General features: G+C 48.7%; 1 protein-coding gene across 2 annotated transcripts; it reads right to left on the bottom strand.

Moving 5' to 3' along the window:
- Positions 1-1,140: 1,140 nt before the first annotated feature.
- On the bottom strand, positions 1,141-18,542 carry LAMP1 (lysosomal associated membrane protein 1). 2 transcript variants are annotated; one of them, XM_025441353.3, is made up of 9 exons: positions 18,374-18,542; positions 12,644-12,765; positions 9,982-10,198; positions 9,721-9,879; positions 4,285-4,472; positions 3,659-3,784; positions 2,745-2,811; positions 2,506-2,676; positions 1,141-2,129 (listed from the first exon to the last, which is right to left on the bottom strand). In XM_025441353.3, the coding sequence occupies exons 1-9, from the start codon at positions 18,423-18,425 to the stop codon at positions 1,990-1,992; spliced, it is 1,242 nt and encodes a 413-aa protein (XP_025297138.1). In that variant the 5' UTR covers positions 18,426-18,542; the 3' UTR covers positions 1,141-1,989. The 2 variants fall into 2 exon arrangements, with proteins under 2 accessions (XP_025297138.1, XP_025297139.1); XM_025441354.3 differs by having other exon boundaries at positions 12,644-12,762; positions 18,374-18,455.
- Between the last annotated feature and the right edge of the window lie 50 nt (positions 18,543-18,592).

Raw genomic sequence — 18,592 nt, 5'->3', positions numbered from 1 at the left:
TGATCATCAGCTTGTCTGCAGACTGAAACTTAAAACTGCAAACTCTCATTAGTGTTATTAATGCCAATCAGGTATTCTTCTATTTTTTCCTGTGGCACAGAGTTTACCTTTACATGAGGTTTGTGCACACAGCACAGGACTTCTGGAGACAGGTAATTTTTAAAATGTTATTTGAAATGATCCTATTATACGAATAAAGCAGACAGAAGGGGATAAGCTTTAGGGAATGGCAAGTGGCTGCCTTGGGCCGGCGAGTGCTAACTGTACCTCCCGTCCCCCTGGGTCCCTGGAGGAACACCAGGCAAGACTCCTCCTCCCTGACCCCAACCTCACCTCTGGCTGCAAAGAAAGCCTTGCATGGAAGATGTGTGACCTGTCAGCTCCCCTTCCCACCCATCTGCCCTGGGGGTACCTCTCAGCACCCCTGCGGCTGTGGCTTCACCCCTAAAGGGAAGCACACTTGAGGCACTGGGTGACGGTGGCTGAACAGATGGCAAGGGCCTGCTTGTCCTCGGTCCAAGCCCAGCCGTGGCAGAGGTGCTGCACTACCCCTGTGTTACAGAGGATGCCGCACTAGGACCAAATGGGCATATGTAGACGCTCTTGTGGGAAGTGGCTACTCGGGTAGGCCACCAAGGTCTGGGAATCCCTGGGGCTGCCCATCATGGGGCAGTCCAGTGTGAGGCTGGCTGGCATGGTTGCCCAGCAAGGCCTGACACAACACTAACCTTGTAGCCCTGGGCCCCACTCCCAGGGAAGCCATGCTGGGGTAGGCCCTGGGTACAGGGATGCAGGCGATGCTTGGGGCTCCAGTCCCAGGGCTGCCTGGCAGGAAGGCCAGCTTCAGCCTCACTCAGCAAGGTCCATAAATCCTAGGAAGGCACAGGTCTTTGCTTAAAAAGGAGATTAAAATAAATCTTAGGCTTCAGCTCCCGTTCTGAAAGCTCTAAGCACAGTTGGCGGGGCCTCCTGCAGCCACATCCTGGAGATTAAGGCGGCCCCTCTTCAAAGTGGTGGGGCCACAGGGCTCCAAACCAAGCCCTGCAGGAGTCCACACCACCCTCCTCCTCCAAGTTACCCAGCAGACCCCTGTCTCCCCTGCTCTCCACCTCTTATGAGAGCAGACAGAAGGACGAGGTCTAGGCAAAGAAAGAAAGAGATGTTTTATTAGCATTGTTACAGCAATGCGTGACATGAAGGGTCCTCAGTGCACAGCCACCCGAGCGGCAAGCGGGTAGATCAGAGCGTGATACCCAGTATTTACACAAGTGCAGGACAGGATCACCCCGAACCTCAAACAGAAGACTGAAAATCACTTTACAAAAAGGTAAATAAAAATAACACCCATTTGTCTATTTAAAAAAAGTGCCAGCTCTCGAGTGGCAGAGCATGGAAAGACCACAGGCAGGCCCTGATGCTGTAGTACTGAGCTGTGCGCCCGGGGGGGGAGGGAGGCCGGGCCAGTCTTGGCTTCTAAAGCTTAATTTAAGTGTTCCGGATTTTCATCTTTTGGAGTACTTCTGTTTTCAGATCTTTCTCTATTAATTTCTTATGCATACCAGTCTAACACTTAGCCAGCTCTCCTCAGTCCTCAGGTCAAGACCAGGTACCTCCCACGGCGAGGCTACAAAGTTCAATCAAGAATGAAGAGGCCAAACACCAGAATCTTAAATTTGGCTTAAAAGCCAAATGATAGTGGAGCCAGTGCCCTTTTAGATAAGCATTCTTACCCTCCCACCTTAAAGTTCTACTTTGGTAAATATTAACATTTAACCATTAGCAAAATACTTAACCCAGTTAGCAAAATTAACACCGTCATTTCAAAGTTACTCTTGTGCATAGTAAATGCTGCAGGGTGAACTTCACATTGGATAAAGCAGATTTGAAATCAGTTTGCAAGAAAGTGTGCCTCCCTCAACACCAATCTAAACTCAGGAAAATGAGCAGAGGCCCCGCAGCAGCTGCTGGTCTGTGCCTCTCCCGGCTGTGCTAGATCGTCTGGTAGCCGGCATGGCTCCTCTTCCTGCCAATGAGGTAGGCGATGAGGACGATAAGGACCAGCCCTGCCAGGGCACCACCCACGGCGATGGGGATCAGCATGCTGTTCTCATCCAGCTGGCACTCCTCCACTGCAGAAACAGAGGGAGCGTACCATGCTCACACCAACTACCCCCGAACGGGCCTCCCCCTCCTCCTCATCCCTTCCCACAATCCAGCCACGAGGACAGAACAGGACGGGCTCTGATTCTAATCAACTACTGCTTGGACACAATACAGCAAACAGCAGCATTCCTAGACCATGCTTTCACAGGGGAAGATGCAGGCCAGTGCTTAATAGGACCTTTGTTCAAACGCCGCCACGGTTCACATCTGTAAGATACTGGGCCTTCCGCAGGCCAGAGGATGCAGGAAGGGGAATTTGCTCTAAATGATTATATATCCAGACAGAATCACAGCCTGCTGACCCTGCGGAGAGTCTGAAATGCTGCCCTGGGTGCTACTCACCAGACCCAAACTTGTCACCTTGCACCTGGAAAGCCTGGACCCACACTTTGATGATGTTGACAGAAAAGGCTTCTGTGACTTGCACATGCTCCCCGGCGTTACACTTGTACGAATTCCCAATGGTGGCCTGAAGTGCCCTCAGAGAGTTGTTGCCAGCCTTAAAGGTGGGGTCTGCAAAGGCACATGACAGTGAGTGCTCTGGGGCACCTGGATGGGCAGGGGAGTGGTGGCGGTCTTACCTCTGGCATCAGGAAGAGTCATATTCAACTGGATTCCTTGCAGGAAAAACCGGCTAGTACTCGCATTCTTAAAGAGAAGGAGAGAATTCTTAGCCGCTTGCCAGATTCACATGTTTACTGTCAAACCTGAAGGGTCATCTGGCAATAAGTCTGACTCCTGTATTTCTAGCTTTAGCATGAAGCTGTAGAGCATGCGGTGTGTAAAAGGCATTGCATAAATCTCAAAACCTAATTTTTAATTCCTTGCAGACTTTTTCTTACAGAATCAGACTCTGCTAAAATAGGGATGGGAAGGAGCCATGTTCCAAGAAAGTAAACTCTTTCCTAATGTTTGCTGAATTTCAGGAATAGAACTTTATTAGAAGAAACCCAACTGTTAATCAGCTCATTTGCAGTGCATACTATAAACGCTCACAGATGGCACTTTTTCTTCCCAGAGGACTTTACTAACATCACAGAGGATTCGTCCCAGACAGGTGTAAGGAAGAGAAGACCCAGGCCCCAGAGACGCTGCCCCTCAGGAAGGACCCAGAGCCGCTGCCGACAGTGCATGAGGCGGGAGGCTGAGCTGAGCACAGCTGCACCGGCCCCAGGCGTTCCCCCACATCTGGTGCATAAAGGAACCAGCCGAGGCATTCCTTCAGGGAAAGAGGATGGGAGGGCTGAGGGTTTAAAACACCAGCAAACAAGGAAGACACAGAAAGCAGACCCCCCCTCCTCAGAAGGCAGAGCTGTAGGTCTTGGCACCTCAATCTGATTTTGACTGCGGCCGGCACACAGTGCCCTCAGCTCCACCACCGCTGTGCAGCAGACATGTGTGAACAAACAGGAGGAAGAGCCACAGTGAGTGGCAGGCTGAGATGCCAGCAGCTCCCACACTGAAGCCCCCGGAGTACAAACATGGAGCCTCTCACCATCCCAAACTGGAAGGCCAGGAGAGTGACACTCTCGCTGCGGAGCTCCAGGGTCACCAGCTGGGCGCCACAGCTCCCTCCGGCGGTGGTCTTATTCGGGTTGATGCTGACCACTTTCACCACAGTCTAAGTAGGGAAAGAAAACAAGTTATCATGCCCTGTCACACCCCAGGTCGTCTATAGTCTGGAGAAAAAGTAATCTTAAAACAGGAACTTCAAGGCCACAATCATTTTAACCAGAAGCAGAAGGGAAGGTCCACACACACTGCACACCCATCACACTCAAGTTCCCCGCACAGCCCTGAGACGTGCGTGGTCCCTGGTAGGTGGCAGTACTTCAAAGGAAAAGCATAAAATGTTGGAATGGTGTATGTTTAAAGCAAAGTGTAATGTTCTTCGGGGGGGGGAGGGGCGGGTCAGTAAACTCGCCCTTTAGAGTTCTGGCTTTTCAGACCACCCTGCAGCTCCTTGATTCTGTCTCGGAGAAAAGCCGCCCTGGTGTGCAGACAGATGGGTATAGCTGTATGCCAGGGGCTCATCATGGAACAGCACCACCACCACCACTACCGCGCTTGTGGGCCAACACCCCTACCACAGAAGGAAGGGTCCCTGGAGGCGGAGCCTACCGTGTTGTCCTTCTTCTTGTAGGTGACATTCAGCTGCAGCCCCATGCTGGCCAGCAGGCAGGTCCCGTTGGCACCACTCACGTTGTACTTGTGCACAGAGGGGCTCTCGGGCGCTGGGGATGGTGAAGGGTGGGGAGGTGGTGGCGGCGCTGTTGTTGGGAAAGGCCCATCTTGCTCACAACGCGTCTCTGGATGGACAAGTGGGGAGAGAGACAAAGTGAGTCCTCAAACCACCAGGAGCTATGACAACCCCCGCAGACTCAGCTAGCCCCACGTGCAGAATGTGACTTCTCAGTCTGCATGGTTGGATGACAGGTGGCTACCCCACTCTGGAAGTACAAGACAGGTAGGCACCGCTGTCCCACAGGTGGTCTCCACTCCTGCCCCTGCACCACAGCTCTGACTGGATGCTCTTCCAGCTCAGCATTTCTGCAACCCTGCCTTCACAGATCCATCCCCTTCTGTCTGCATGACAAACCTTCCTTCGTACTTGGAAGTAAAAAAAAACTTTAACTGTCACCTGCTGCTTGGACAGGCAGCCACACACCACTGCAAACGGCAACAATTCAAACCAGTTCTCTGTGTGGCTGTATACTGGGTCTGGTGCTGGAGGTCTCACAGGCTCAGGAGGGACAGCCAGCCCCAGACACACACACTATGACAAAGCTAGTGCCGTCAGCATGGTACCTATGGGAGAGTAGCCCAGGAGGCCTTTAAAGGTAGGAGCATCAGGTGGGTCCCTGCGAGACAAGACCAGAGCTGAGTCCAGGTGCATGAGTGAGCAAGCTGCTGTGGGTTATGTGAAGCAAGATGGGGTGAAGGCACCTACAGGCAGGCACCCTCATGTGGGAAGAAGGTCCAGTACGTGTGAGTGAAGACCCCGGGGAAGGAGGCCAGATGGTGGCCCCAGAGGATATATGCTCAGGAGGTTAAATGGGATGCAGGCTCTCAGAATTTATTCCAGTATGAATTGTTTCCAACAAAAACTTACATTTAAAAATCAAGGCAGACCGAACTAAAAGCAAAAAAATGAATGTTCTCTACAGGTCAAGATACAGGACAGATAGCTGCCTTCTAGGAAGATTCCTTGACATTCGAAAACACCCAGATCCACCACAGCACTTCCAGGAACCACCATCCCCAAACTAAGTTGTTTTACCACCCTGTTTCTGTGGGTAATCAGTAAGTTAGAACAGCATTTATACAATTTCCATCAAATTCCCACCCTGTCCCCATTTCTGCTGGGCTGAGCCATGGGAGCAGGCCCACCACACCCTGGGCCACAGTGCCTGCCAGGAAGCTGCTATATAACTGCCGGATTAGTTCCTGCTCCAAGCTCAAAGGAAGCTTTGTCACTTCCTCCTCCACATCCCATCTACCTGGGTAGGGGGTCAAGGTGGGGAGAAAAAGAAAAGTTCACCCTACGTAGAAGTAATTCCACACACTTTCTGTAATGTTCACTCACACAGCCTGCCTTCACATAATGCTATCCTCTACAGTCAAATGCCTTTCTAGACAGAAGATAAAGATGGAAAAAAGCATGATAGCGTGGGTGTAACCTTGGGCTTCCAGTGACCACATGGCTCACCCTTCCCCTGGAGCTAAAGCTGCAGGCTAATGTTACAGCTGCCATTTAGAATAGCCTGATCATTACTTCACAAACTGTTACAGGACACAGTTCAACGCGCAAAACAACGAGAACAGGTGACCTCAAAATGCTGATCTAGATGGGCACACAGCACGCATGGGTGAGGGGGGAGAGTAACCTACACAAATCTGACCAGCAACTGTACACACAATCTACAGTTTTCATATAACAGGCTGCAAAGCGTCAGCCTTAGAGCACAATGTACGGTCAGAACTGTGGAAATCTGCACAGACCAAGCACCCTCCCCCCGCTGAACTGCAAATGCATAGTCTGCACACTAAGCACCCTGTCCCCAAGGCAGAAATGACAGTCCTACTTGCAGAGTGCTCAGCCCACAAAGAAATCATCAGTAAAATGCATACATGTGCTAAGTGCCATCCATGCATGTGAGGCTGCCTCTGGGAAGACCAGGCACCCCAGGAAAACGCAGGCTCAGCGCATCCATCCATGATTCCTCATGTGATTTTCAAAAGCTTCTGTGCCCTGAAGGCCCCAAATGGTGTGCCAGCAGCCGACCTTCAGGTAAACGTGTGCTACAGTCAGAAAGTCCCCCAAGAGAGAGGCACTTCAGTAGCAGCTCATGCTCTGCGTCACCCTGGGAGTCATCCCTAAGGCAGAGAGGCTGGCTAGCCAGGTGCTTGCTAGCCAGGGGGCTCTCCAGAAATCACACCCCAGGTTCACAGGGAGGTACCAATGGAATATACTAACAGCTGAGCTTCAACACGGTTCAGGTCGTGTCATCAACTACAGCTGACCCCTCAATAACACAGGTTCAGGAGCTGACCCCTGCCAGTCAAAAATCCATGTTAACTTCAGACTCCTCTCAAAACTTACATTAAAAACCTATTGTTGACCAGAAGCCTTACCAATAACAGCCCACTAACAGGCATCTTGTATATTATGGATATTATATAGTGTATTCTTAAAAAGAAGATAGAGAAAAAAATATATTTATGGTACTGTACTGCATTTACTGAAACACATCCACATGTAAACAGACCCACACAGCTCACACCTGTGTTGTTCAAGGATCGCTGTAGTACTTTCTGGGAACAGTGCGGCCCTTGCCCATACAGCAGACGCCCATTCTGGAGCTCCTCCCCGCCCACACAGCTGCTTGGAAAACTCCCCTATCACTGAACATGGACCCAGGCCACCAGAGGACCACATCCCAGAAAATACAGAAGACATCACAGGTGTGGGTGTGAGTGTGTGGCGGGGGAATGGGTGTGCAGGGGGAAGGGGAGCCCCTGGAGCTCAGGGTACAGATTTGTTGTTTGCCGATTTCATTTCTTAGCACTCCAGGTAAAGGCTGATCAGGGGTGACTTTGGAGGAAGTGACCCAATAGTGACAGGATCCCAAAAGCCCTATGGGGACTCCTTCCTGCCCAGCGAAGAGTATGCAGGTGTACCATGATCTCACCAAGCCTTCCAGCCTGTCACACGGGCATGCCAATTTGTATAGGACATTCTGTGCAATTCTGCGTTGCCACTTAACCTCCTCTTCCCAGCAGATTCACTAAGAGAGCGCTCTTGTGTCTTTAAAAAGCAAGTTTCCTTTCCAAACCACAGACATACCAGTAGAAGCAGATTTAACATAAAATGAAAGCAAGCTTTGATGACAGGAACAACCATGGGACACAAGGGGAGGTGGAGAGTGAGGCTGAGCTTAGGGACCAAGGTTCTGGTCAACAACTCACAGAACAGAGCAAGTAGCTGCCCACGACACACTCAAAATAATCCACCCTCAGTTAACCCTCATAGGATGTGAACAGTCCTCTGATAAGGGGGGCCAGCGGCTGGGACACAGGTATAGGGAGGGACCAACCTTACGGAGGTATCTTTTCTACTTGAATCACACACATATGTCCCCCACTGGGAGTAATGCGCGGGATGCTAACAGTGAAGGGCTATGTGCATGTGGGGACAGGACTATGGGGGAATCCTGTGCCGTGTTTTTTTTTTTTTTTTTTTTTTTTCTGTGTCGTGTTTAACTGTGAACCTAAAACTGCTCTGAAAGATAAAATCTATTTAAATACCAAAATAATTAGCTTTCAAAGAAATTAGCCTCTCCATTGTCACATGGAATTTTAGACCAGAAGCTGGAGCCCTATGTCAGGCTCCAGCACCTTCAGTAACTCCACCAGCCGGGCACCACACCACCTGGGGAAACCCAGACAGGGAAGACCAGGTCATCTATGTCTGGGTTCAGCAGCTTTCCAAGCAGAAGACAACAAGTCATAAAGGTGAGGAGCTATATACTCCATGACCACCCTGAGGCCCAGGTGCAGAGGTCACTGTGCTGAGCTAGCAAACCAGGACGCTCATTTCCCAAGGTCCTTAGCAGTTTTTGCTTTTCCCTTCTGCTCCAGGCTGGACGGAGACTATTGGGGATGAAACCTAGCTACCCAGATACCTGCAACTGTGAGCATCAGCTCCTGCTGCATTTAGTGTGACTCTGACCACTCCCAGTCACTCCTTGCCTGAGCAGGCAAGTGTCAATGTGCACACTCAGGCCTGCTGACTGACATGCACACACACAGCTCCCCAGAAAAGGGTGGCGTAGAAAGGCCAAGTCCAGCCAGTCTCCTCGAGAGCTGCTCCAGCTCACACAGACCTACCCTTACACCCCGTACACTTGCTGCTGGACGTGTCTTTCCCAGTTACAGACGGCAAACATTTTAGACCTTGTGGCTGTGCAGGGCCTGTGCCATCTCGGCTCTGCTACGGGAGTGTGACAGCAGCCACAGAAACAGATGTATGAATGAATGTCTGCTAAAGAAACTCCATTATGGGCACTGAAACTTGACTTTCATGTAATTTTCATGTGCTGTGAAATGTTCTTTTGACTTTTCTTAACCTTAAATTGATAAAGCATAACATCCATTTTTAGCTTACTGGCCTTACAAACAGCGGAGGCGGACTAGATGGCACCTGCAGGCCAGCTTCTGGCCCTACTAAGAGCCACATGCCTCTCAGGACGCCTGTACCCAACCACACAAAATGCTAACTGGTCCATCGTGCCCCTGAGCACCAGTGACTTGGTGCAAATCAGTCACACGCCAGCAGGCACCTCTGAGTGTTCCAGACACACCACCGGGGATATGGCAAACTAAAGCTCACAAGAGCACGGCTAAACACCAAGAAGGGACAACTTCCTTGAGGTGATCATCCCCTTCACCCTTCAGGAAAAGGACGGTGATCTGTGAGCTCACTGGCAGGCTGAGAAAGTCCTAGCTGAATGACAACATTCTTTGCTACTTACTGAGCCAGGCTCTGACATAAGCACTTTGCATAAATTTCTTTTTTAATTGCAAGGACCTGCTAACACAGGCTATCATCCTTACTTTCCAAGGTAACAAGAGGCTGACCACCTTACCCAAGGCCACAGAGCGAGGAGGAGCCTGGAGCCCTCTTGTTGGATCCCAGAACCCACCAATGGAGCTGGGCTGGCAGGTGCCTCCCTGGTGGATCATGAGCCCCCAAAAGACACTCAAGGTCCTGCCACCATCTTCCCCTGGGCTTGCCAAGCTCGAAAGAGATAAATATAGGTCTTGGGGAGAAGACACTTGGTTTGAACTGGAAGAGAGCCTACCACCCTGACCTCATTGGCTTCCCAAAAAGGAATTAAAATGCTTTGCCCTTCTATCCCTTTTAAATCAGTATCTGTCCAACCTCACCTAGAGAGATCACTTTCTTTAAAGAGAAAGTTCTAAATGAGAGCTGCCAGTTCAGCTTCTCCACGTCTTCCTTGGGCCTGGGCACCTGGGTCAAAGGCAGTGTCCTACCTTCCTTGCTGAAATTACTGTTGGCAAGGTACGCCTGGATCGTGACATCATGGAACGTGACAGTGACATTGTGCATGTGGATCTGGGTGTTGCTCACACATCTGTATTTTTTATTTATGTCTGCCCTGATGTCAGTTGCAGATTCCACAGTCTTGGTTTCTGTATTAAAAAAAAAAAATCAATTTTTAACTTAGGTAAAAATTTTAGACACTCTCCAACTGAATTTTCTTAATTTTATAACTAGTCATTTTTGGTTCTTACCCTTGGAGCTTGCATTGGGGAAAATCTGTGTGTCAGACAAGTTATAAATAAAACTCATCAGCTGAACACTGTAACGTGTTGCATTTCTTGTGAAATTGAGGGTCAGCCCATGTCCTTTTCCAAAAGCGATCATGAGACTGGGGTCAGAAGTGTTCTCTTTACCACAAGAGCTGCTATTTAATACCACTGCATCAGACGGCAGGTCGAAGGTTACATTCTAGAACAAAGGACAACAGACCCAGTCAGGATGCAGGTCACGAAAGGGATTCAGATGTGCCAAAAAAAAAAAAGAAAGAAAGAAAGAAAGATGTGCCAAAAAAAGACCTTCAGGAAGTCAGACCTCAGCTCCTTCTCAGAACCCACCATTAGTATATTAATTTTTTAACGTACAATTGTATAAAAATACAAGGAAAATCAGTACATGTTGATACAGACTGAAAAAGTGTTAAAGGCAAAACTGACAGTTACTCAAATCATTAAACATTCTTCATTAACATAATTTTAATTTATAACATAATTAAAACTAAAGTTATCTCGGTAAACAATTCTTATCAGGCTTCAAGTGAAATGTGTATATTTGAAAAGCCATTACTAGTTGTTTGCTATAAAAATCTTTAAGGAACATGCCTTTTATGGGACAGATGGTAGCTACATGTATAGTGAGCACAGCATAACGTGTAATCTTGTCAAATCACAAAGCTATAACCTGAAAATGACATAGTTCTATTTGTCAACTGTACTTTAAAAAGTCTTTAAACAAAGAACCAGGGGCAGCCCGCGTGGCTCAGTGGTTTAGCGCCACCTTCAGCCCAGGGTGTGATCCTGAAGACCTGGGATCGAGTCCCACGTCGGGCTCCCTGCATGGAGCCTGCTTCTCCCTCTGCCTGTGTCTGTGCCTCTCTCTCTCTCTGTGTCTCTCATGAATAAGTAAATAAAATCTTAAAAAAAGAGAACCATTTGAAAAAAAATTATTTTATTTTTAAAGATTTTATTTATTCATGAGAGACAGAGAGAGAGAGAGGGGGGCAGAGACACAGGCAGAGGGAGAAGCAGGCTCCATGTGGGGTGCCTGACGTGGGACTCGATCCTGGGACTCCTGGATCACACTCTGGGCTGAAGGTGGCGCTAAACCGCTGAGCCACGCGGGCTGCCCCAAAGAACCATTTGAACTGACCACTACAAAACCACCTCAAGAGCACCAACATGACCTGAACCCACTAATGAAAACACGGAGACGGTGTACCCTAATGCTGCTCCCAAGAAATGACAGAGCTCAGGACGCCTGGGTGGCTCAGCAGTTTAGCACCTGCCTTTGGCTCAGGGCATGATCCTCGATTCCCAGGTTCAAGTCCCACATCGGGCTCCCCGCATGGAGCCTGCTTCTCCCTCTGCCTGTGTCCCTGTCTCTCTCTCTGTCTCTCATAAATAAACAAATAAAAATCTTTAGGAAAAAAAAAAAATGACAGAACTCCACAAGGTGACAGAGCTATGGTGATAAAGAGTAAGGTACACAGCAGCATGTGGGTGATCCCATTTGTGGAATATAATTAACATATATCAAGAGGACATGGAAAAAAACCCCAAACACAGAAAAAGTAAAGTAGCAATGACCACAAAAGGTGTTTGGACCTATTTCTGTAACCTGAGGGCTTCTGTGGGACAACCGTCCCAGGCCTCTGCCACCTCAGGTGCAGCCACATACACCTGGAGACCAGCACACACAAGCAGATGAGCTTGTGGCACACACAAGCAGATGAGCCTGAGCACCTGGCACAAAGTCCTGAGGGCTCTGAATGCCGGACCCCACTGCTGCCCTGAGTGGTGGTAAGATGATCTAATGCTGTCAGAGGAGGTGTGGAAGGAAACATGGTAGTCTAAACAAAGAACTACAAACATTCAGTTTAGAGATTTATTCGAATCTCTCAGTGAGGGCAGCCCTGGTGGCGCAGCGGTTTAGCACCGCCTGCAGCCTAGGGCGTGATCCTGGAGACCCTGGATGGAGTCCCATGTCAGGCTCCCTGCATGGTGCCTGCTTCTCCCTCTGCCTGTGTCTCTGCCCCTCTCTCTCTCTCTCTCTGTGTCTCTATGAATAAATAAATAAATAACCTTAAAAAAAATCTCTCAGTGAAATGCCCACAGATAGTTAACAAAGAAAAAAATGCAAATGCAGCTTATGTGTTAGAAGTCTACATGCAAACAGCCTTTTTTATCCTGTGGTAGTACAAGTTGTTTTAAGAAAGCTGAGAGGCATCGGAGGACAGTGCTTGCAGATGTCAGGGCAAACGGCAGACAGAAGAGATACAGTCACACGGCTGTGCCCGGAGCCTCAGAGTAAGAGACGGCCGGGGTCCCAGGAGAGGCTCTAACACATCAGGCTGCCCGCACAGGGAGGGCTGCATTGTGACCACAGAAGAAACTCGTGCAGAAGTCTGGGACAATGCTCCTACCAGACAGTGAGAGTAGATAACAGAACGATCTACACATCATGACTGCAGCTTTAGGGTACACAGGGACACAGGCAGCTGACAAGCCCAGTGGGGCACATGCATATGCATATGTGAACCCCATTACAGTGAGGTCCTTTTCCAAACATTTCAAATAATAATAAAATAAATCTTCACACACACACCACACACTGTATGAAGGACCCAGTGTTTCCTACCTTAGGACCGCTCCTGGTTTCATAGCTCGCCAAGAAGGCAGCCGAGAAGTTAGCCATGATGCAAGCCGTCCCGTTGGCATCCTTCACCACAAACACTGCTGCTGCGCCATGTACGAGGCCTGCTAACTCCAGGAAAGACAGAAATATCCAAACACATTTTTGAAAATACAACTGAATGCTTCTGTTGTCTCTAGCTGTGGCAATAATGGGTTTTATTAGGAAATACCACCTGCTTCTTAAAAGAATGAAATACAAGGATTACCAAGGCTGGGTTCCGATAGATCCTCTGTCCTGTTCCTGCTAGATACAATTCTGGAAATGTTAACTCTAAACCCACTGATCACAGTTTGCCAATCTGGTCGACAGCTCTTTAATGCTTGATGTCAGGACACTGATGGGGAAGTCACATGTCAATTTCCAGGTCATCCCTAGGCACAGGTTGCTCCACACTCAGTCCTCAGAGGACCTCTGGAAGATGTGCTAGGGTTCTGGAGGCACAACTCAACCTAAATACTGACCTTCTAGAAGCCCATGGGAGAACTGGTGGTATCTCTAAAGTTGGATTTCTTGTTACCTCTTGTGGACTGCTGGCCTGGCAAGAAAAGCCATGCACGCATGGATCTGAGCTCTTTGCCCAATTTCAGAAAGGTTTTCAAAAAACAGTGATTCGATCGAACCTGGACTTGGCTTTGTGATGTTAGGACATCAGTCAACATGTCCAGGTAGGATTGCTATATCTCAGAAGGAAGGGACAGAATGAAGCTCTCACAGGTCCCTCCAGTTTGACAGCAATGGTGGCTATTTCCTCCTTAAATTCTCAGGGTCAGTGCCATCTCTGGCTTCGTGACATCCAACAGCCCTGAGCAGGTTAGCAAATCTAATCTGACCACTGTGGTAAAGCAATAAGTAATTCTTCCAAGCCACATGTGTTAGTACAATCTTTTTTTTACCGATGGGCAAAAATAGTTGCTTTCACTAGTTCTACAGCCAAACAGCCATCAGCCAGCACCACGTACTAGAAGGTTCAGATGTGATGTGTCCTCCCCCATGTGCCGTTGCCAGTCCCCTGCACGCCCTTTAGTCATGCTCCGACCACTCTGAGTGCAAATGTGACTCGGGCCAAATGCTCAGTAGACACTCCATTAACTTTTCATTCTAAAATCCGTGTCCCTAGCAAAATAAATGACTCCCAACGAGTCCAATTCATTTTATCCTTGGAACTTTCACAAAATAAAATCTTTAAAGCCAACTACTATAAGCATAAAGCAAAAAGCAAAAAGTAGCCAGAAACCTCATATAGTTTCCCATAAGCTTCTGGTATGAGAGATACCAAAATCTATGTTCATAAACAGAAGCTGCTGCACCAGAAGGAAGCAAACTAGGGCAAGTAAGAAACCTGTGTAGTTTGTTTTGCTTTGCAAAATTTTAACCTATACCCCAAAATATTCAGGCAAGACTACACCTTAGGCAACTCTGATAAATGAATTTCCATTATAAAACCTACAAAAAATTCCACACTTTGTTTCTGACTCATTAAAGGTTTTTAAAAAAAAAAAAAACAGACAAATCATCCTCATGCCTTCAGGGAGGGACAAGTTAAGTGTACCAGGGGTCCAGAGAGATGCCAGCAAGGCCAAAGCATGTTCAGCAGGCAGAAGCACGTGTGTTAAAGCATGGGCACTGCAGCCAGAGAAACACTGGACACCGACCCAGATCATGTGTACATGGGCTAGTACAGCTCCGGTCACCGGCTCTCTCAGGCCCGAGATGCCCTCATATGGCTGTGGCCCTGGCCCGGCTGCTGCAGAGTCCTATGTGATTGCACATGCCATGGACACAGTCGGCTGCTGCCTCACATGGGAGCATGCACATCAGCTTTCACCAAGCTTCACTTCTATAAATTAGTTCCCTAAATCATTAAAACACTTTCTGCTGACTCAAAACACTTCATTAGGAAATATTTCACATTAAATAACTTTTCAAAGGCAGAATTCTTTCACTTAGTAAATATGCTGAAGATATGAGCCTTCATGCATTACAAAAACAAATTTAAAGTAAATTTTACCAGGACTAGAAACCTACAGTTATTCTGGAGAGACCCAGAAATTTTCTATTGTTATAACAAGAAACAGCCCCAGAGGCCAAATTCTGGTCAAGAGGAAGAGGTCTACAAAAGCATTAGAACGTAATATTATAAAAGAAATGTGTGTATGCTAATAGAATTTTTTTTTTTTTTTTAAGACTTAAAAAAAATTGGGGATGTCTAGGTGGCTCAGTGGTTTGGCACCTGCCTTCAGCCCAGGGTGTGATCCTTGAGTCCCGGGAACAAGTCCCATGTCGGGCTCCTTGCATGAGGACTGCCCTCTGCCTGTGTCTCTGCCTCTCTCTCTCCCAGGAATGAATGAAGTCTTTTTTAAAAAAATTAAAAAGAAAAGAAAAAAATAAAAAATTAAAAAGAAAAAGATTAAAAAAAATACTCGTTTTAAAGACAGAGAGAGCACGCATGAGCAAGGTGAAGGGAGAGAGGGAAAGGGAGAAGCAGACTCCACGCTGAGCAGGGAGCCCAATGCGGGACTCCATCCCAGGACCCTGAGCCAAAAGCAGATGCTTAACCACCTGAGCCACCCAGTGGCCCCTAATGGTCTTAAGTTTTTTTTTTTTTTTTTTTTTAAATTCTCTAACACTGATGATAGCTGACTAAGAAGGAAAAAACCTCTTTTTTGAATTAAAATGTTGCAGTGACTTGAGGAGTGGGTGTCCCTCTTCAAAGCGAGGCTCCCTGACCTGCTGGCAACGGCTAATCTCAAGCAGTCCTTCACACAAGCACAACCTTGATCATCTCTCCAGGGATCACGTAAAGGAGTAACTTTGGCTTATTCCTTCAACGTACTCCCACTGGTAAAAATTCCATTCTCTAGAACAAGTACAGCTGTGAGAAACATGCCTGGTTCTATGACAGACCCCTCCATCCCTTAGTAGTTGTGTGACCTCGGGCCAGTAGATATCGCTGCCCTCAGTTTAGGTGCCTATGAACTGGAACAAGTGTGCTGACGCCCTGGGGCTATTAGAGGATCAAATGAGCCAGTGCAGAACACTCAGTACACGGCACTAGCACTGGCTTTAATACTCGCTGATATTTTTTTTTAAGATTTTATTTATTTATTCATGAGAGAGAGGGAAGGGTGGGGAAGAGACACAGGCAGAGGGAGAAGCAAGCTCCCCATAGGGAGCCTGATGCAGGACTCGATCCCCAGACCCTGGATCACGACCTGAGCCAAAGGAAGACGCTCAACCACTGAGCCACCCAGGTGCCCTGATCATGTTACTTTAAATAGAGCTGTTCAGACCTCACCTACCAAGTTCATCACTGAATCCTCAGTACCTGACACAAAACATCAAGTATTTTAACAAGCACTTGCTATGTGCCAGGTCCTGCTCCAAGCACTTTGTAGTTAACTAAATTATCATGACGACCTCCACAGGTCAATGCTATTATGATTCCTTTGTGCAGCTGTGGAGACGAAGGGACGGACAGGAATGTTAACTTGCTCAAGGTCACAAAGCCAGTGAGTGGTGCTGAGCAATCTGGGATTGGATGACACATCTGAACCGTGCTTTCTAACACTTGCTGAGTGAGCAAACATACTTCGAATTATGAAAGACTCACTTTGAAATGAAGAGACTGCCATCTAAAGGAACGAGTCGATAAACTTCTACATTAAAATTTTTATAAGAGGGGGCTCCTGGGTGGCTCAGTCTGCCTTTGGCTCAGGTCATGATTGCAGGGTCCTGGGATCAAGTCCTGCATTGGATTCCCTGCTTGGTGTGGAGTCTGCTTCTTCCTCTCCCTCTGCTCCTTCACCTTGCTCGTGTATGCTCTCTCTCAAATAAATGAATAAAATCTTCAAAGAATTTTTTTTTTCAAAAATACTTCCTAGTTTGTCTTGGCTTCTTTTAAATCCAGTATTTTTCATCTTAAACGGTAATACATAATCATCTACGAAAATTTAAAGGTAGAAGAACAACAAAAAAAGACCAAAGTTCATCCCTCACATGGAAACACAACCTTTAGAAGCAGGGCTCAGTGTGGACACTTTTAAGGAGCTGATGTATGCATATCTGATTAGGGATTGTCGCTGTCAAACTGGGCATTTACATGTACACACTGAGCACTTACTATGTATGTGCACAGGATGGGCTGTAAGATAAGGGAGGGAGACCTGTGTACAGGTTATCACGGCACAACTGAAATGATGCTCCAGTAAAAGCTCAAGCCACATATGCATGCAGTCAAGTCCCATGGATGCAGAGAAAAGGGAGCGCCTAACAACAGAAGTTCAAAATCTTGGACCCCAAACGTTTTGACCTCAGATATAGTTAAGAATTTGGGGACCAATCCAAGTAACTGACAAAGGTCCCGCAATCATGAATAATACTAAACAGAATAAAACTTTCCAAACATCCTAAGTGACAGTTCTTCATTTGGAAAGGGGAAGGAAATCATCTAGTCGACACCAGTGGTTTAAAGGGTCACATTACGCAATGACACTTAATCCTAAAGGCTGGCCAATTTCAGTTCACTCTCGCCTATGCTTTCTACCAAATAGTCCAACACAAAATAAGCTTTGAGAGTTAGCCAATTATTAATGCAGGTAAGATTAATAGTTTTCATGTTCGAAAAAATTTGTTTTTAGGAAAGATGCTTCTTGGTAAAATAAAGAATCAAAATAAACATTATTTTTAAAAGGCCTACATCCAAAAAAAAATTTTTTTTTAAGATTTTATTTATTCATGAGACACACACAGAGAGAGAGGCAGAGACACACAGGCAGAGGGAGAAGCAGGCTCCATCCTGGATCTCCAGCATCATGCCCTGGGCCAAAGGCAGGCGCCAAACCGCTGCGCCCCGGGGGCTGCTCCCTACACCCAAATTTAAAATCTTTTCTAAAAGCTGGATTTCATCGGACTGTAAAACCTAAAAAATCCTCCCAAAGAAACGGGCATCAAAAAGCTTCCAACACGCACACTACTCCCAGCTATCACGATGCAGGAAATGAGGCCCGTTACTCCTCATTCTGAAGGCGAGTCTTAAAACCTAACCTACGAGGATCCTTTGCGAATTCTAGTGCGGACAGTGCTGCCGTCCCGACCTGACACTTGCTCGAGCCGTTGCTCCTCTAAACCATTACAGCCGCCGGGGAAGGGCAAAGCTCGGGGTTGACTGCCCGAGTTAAGGTCCCCGTCCCTCGTGGCTCCTCACGCGGTTCAAAAAGCTGACCTTACACGGGCAGGGGCAAGACAAAACCGTGGCACCCGAACCCACCCAGCGACCGGGAAACGCCGGAGCCGAGAGGCCGGGGCCGGGCGGGGATGCGCGGCGATGCGAATCCGCGCCCCTCCCTCGGGGGAGCGCCCCCCCGCGCGGGGCGTCCGGGCGTCCGAGCATCCGAGCATCCGCGCAGGCCACCCGGGAGGGCGCACGCACCACGCGGCCCGAGACTGAGCCACGGCTGCCCCGAAATCCACCAACCACTGATTTTCCGACTCATCACCCAGAAGCCGGCCCAGGGGCCCGACCACGGAAGCGGCCCCCGGCTGACAGCTCGCCCCGGCGCTTCCAGCAGGGCCCGAGGGCTCCGCGCCAGACCCCGGGCGCCACCTCTGCCGCCCCGGCCCCGGCCCCGGCCCCGCCGCCCCGGAGCTCCCGCCCCGCCGACCCCGGCCCCTCACCGAGCAGCAGCAGGAGCAGAGGCCGCGGCCGGGCACCACCGAAGGCCGCCATGGGCGCGAGGGCTGTCGAGGCCGGAGCGGGAGCCGAGCGCGTCGGGGCGGTTTGACCGGGGGACGGCGGGCGGGCGGGCGGGCGGGCCGGGGGCTGCGTGAGGGCGAGCGTCCCGCGGTCCAGACACCCGGCCGCTGCGGCGCCCGCGGCAGGAAGGAGAGCCTTCG

Source organism: Canis lupus, chromosome 22, assembly GCF_003254725.2.
Source record: "Canis lupus dingo isolate Sandy chromosome 22, ASM325472v2, whole genome shotgun sequence".
Lineage (NCBI taxonomy): Eukaryota > Metazoa > Chordata > Mammalia > Carnivora > Canidae > Canis > Canis lupus.
This window is presented reverse-complemented; position numbering and strand designations above follow the sequence as displayed.

Coding starts and splice junctions, on each gene's coding strand:
- LAMP1 (XM_025441353.3), bottom strand. CDS start 18,425: ATGGCGGCCTTCGGTGGTGCCCGGCCGCGGCCTCTGCTCCTGCTGCTG. Junction 3,785..4,284: donor ACAAGAAGAAGGACAACACG/GTAGGCTCCGCC, acceptor TTCCCTACTTAG/ACTGTGGTGAAAGTGGTCAG. Junction 2,130..2,505: donor AGGTGACAAGTTTGGGTCTG/GTGAGTAGCACC, acceptor CTGTTTCTGCAG/TGGAGGAGTGCCAGCTGGAT.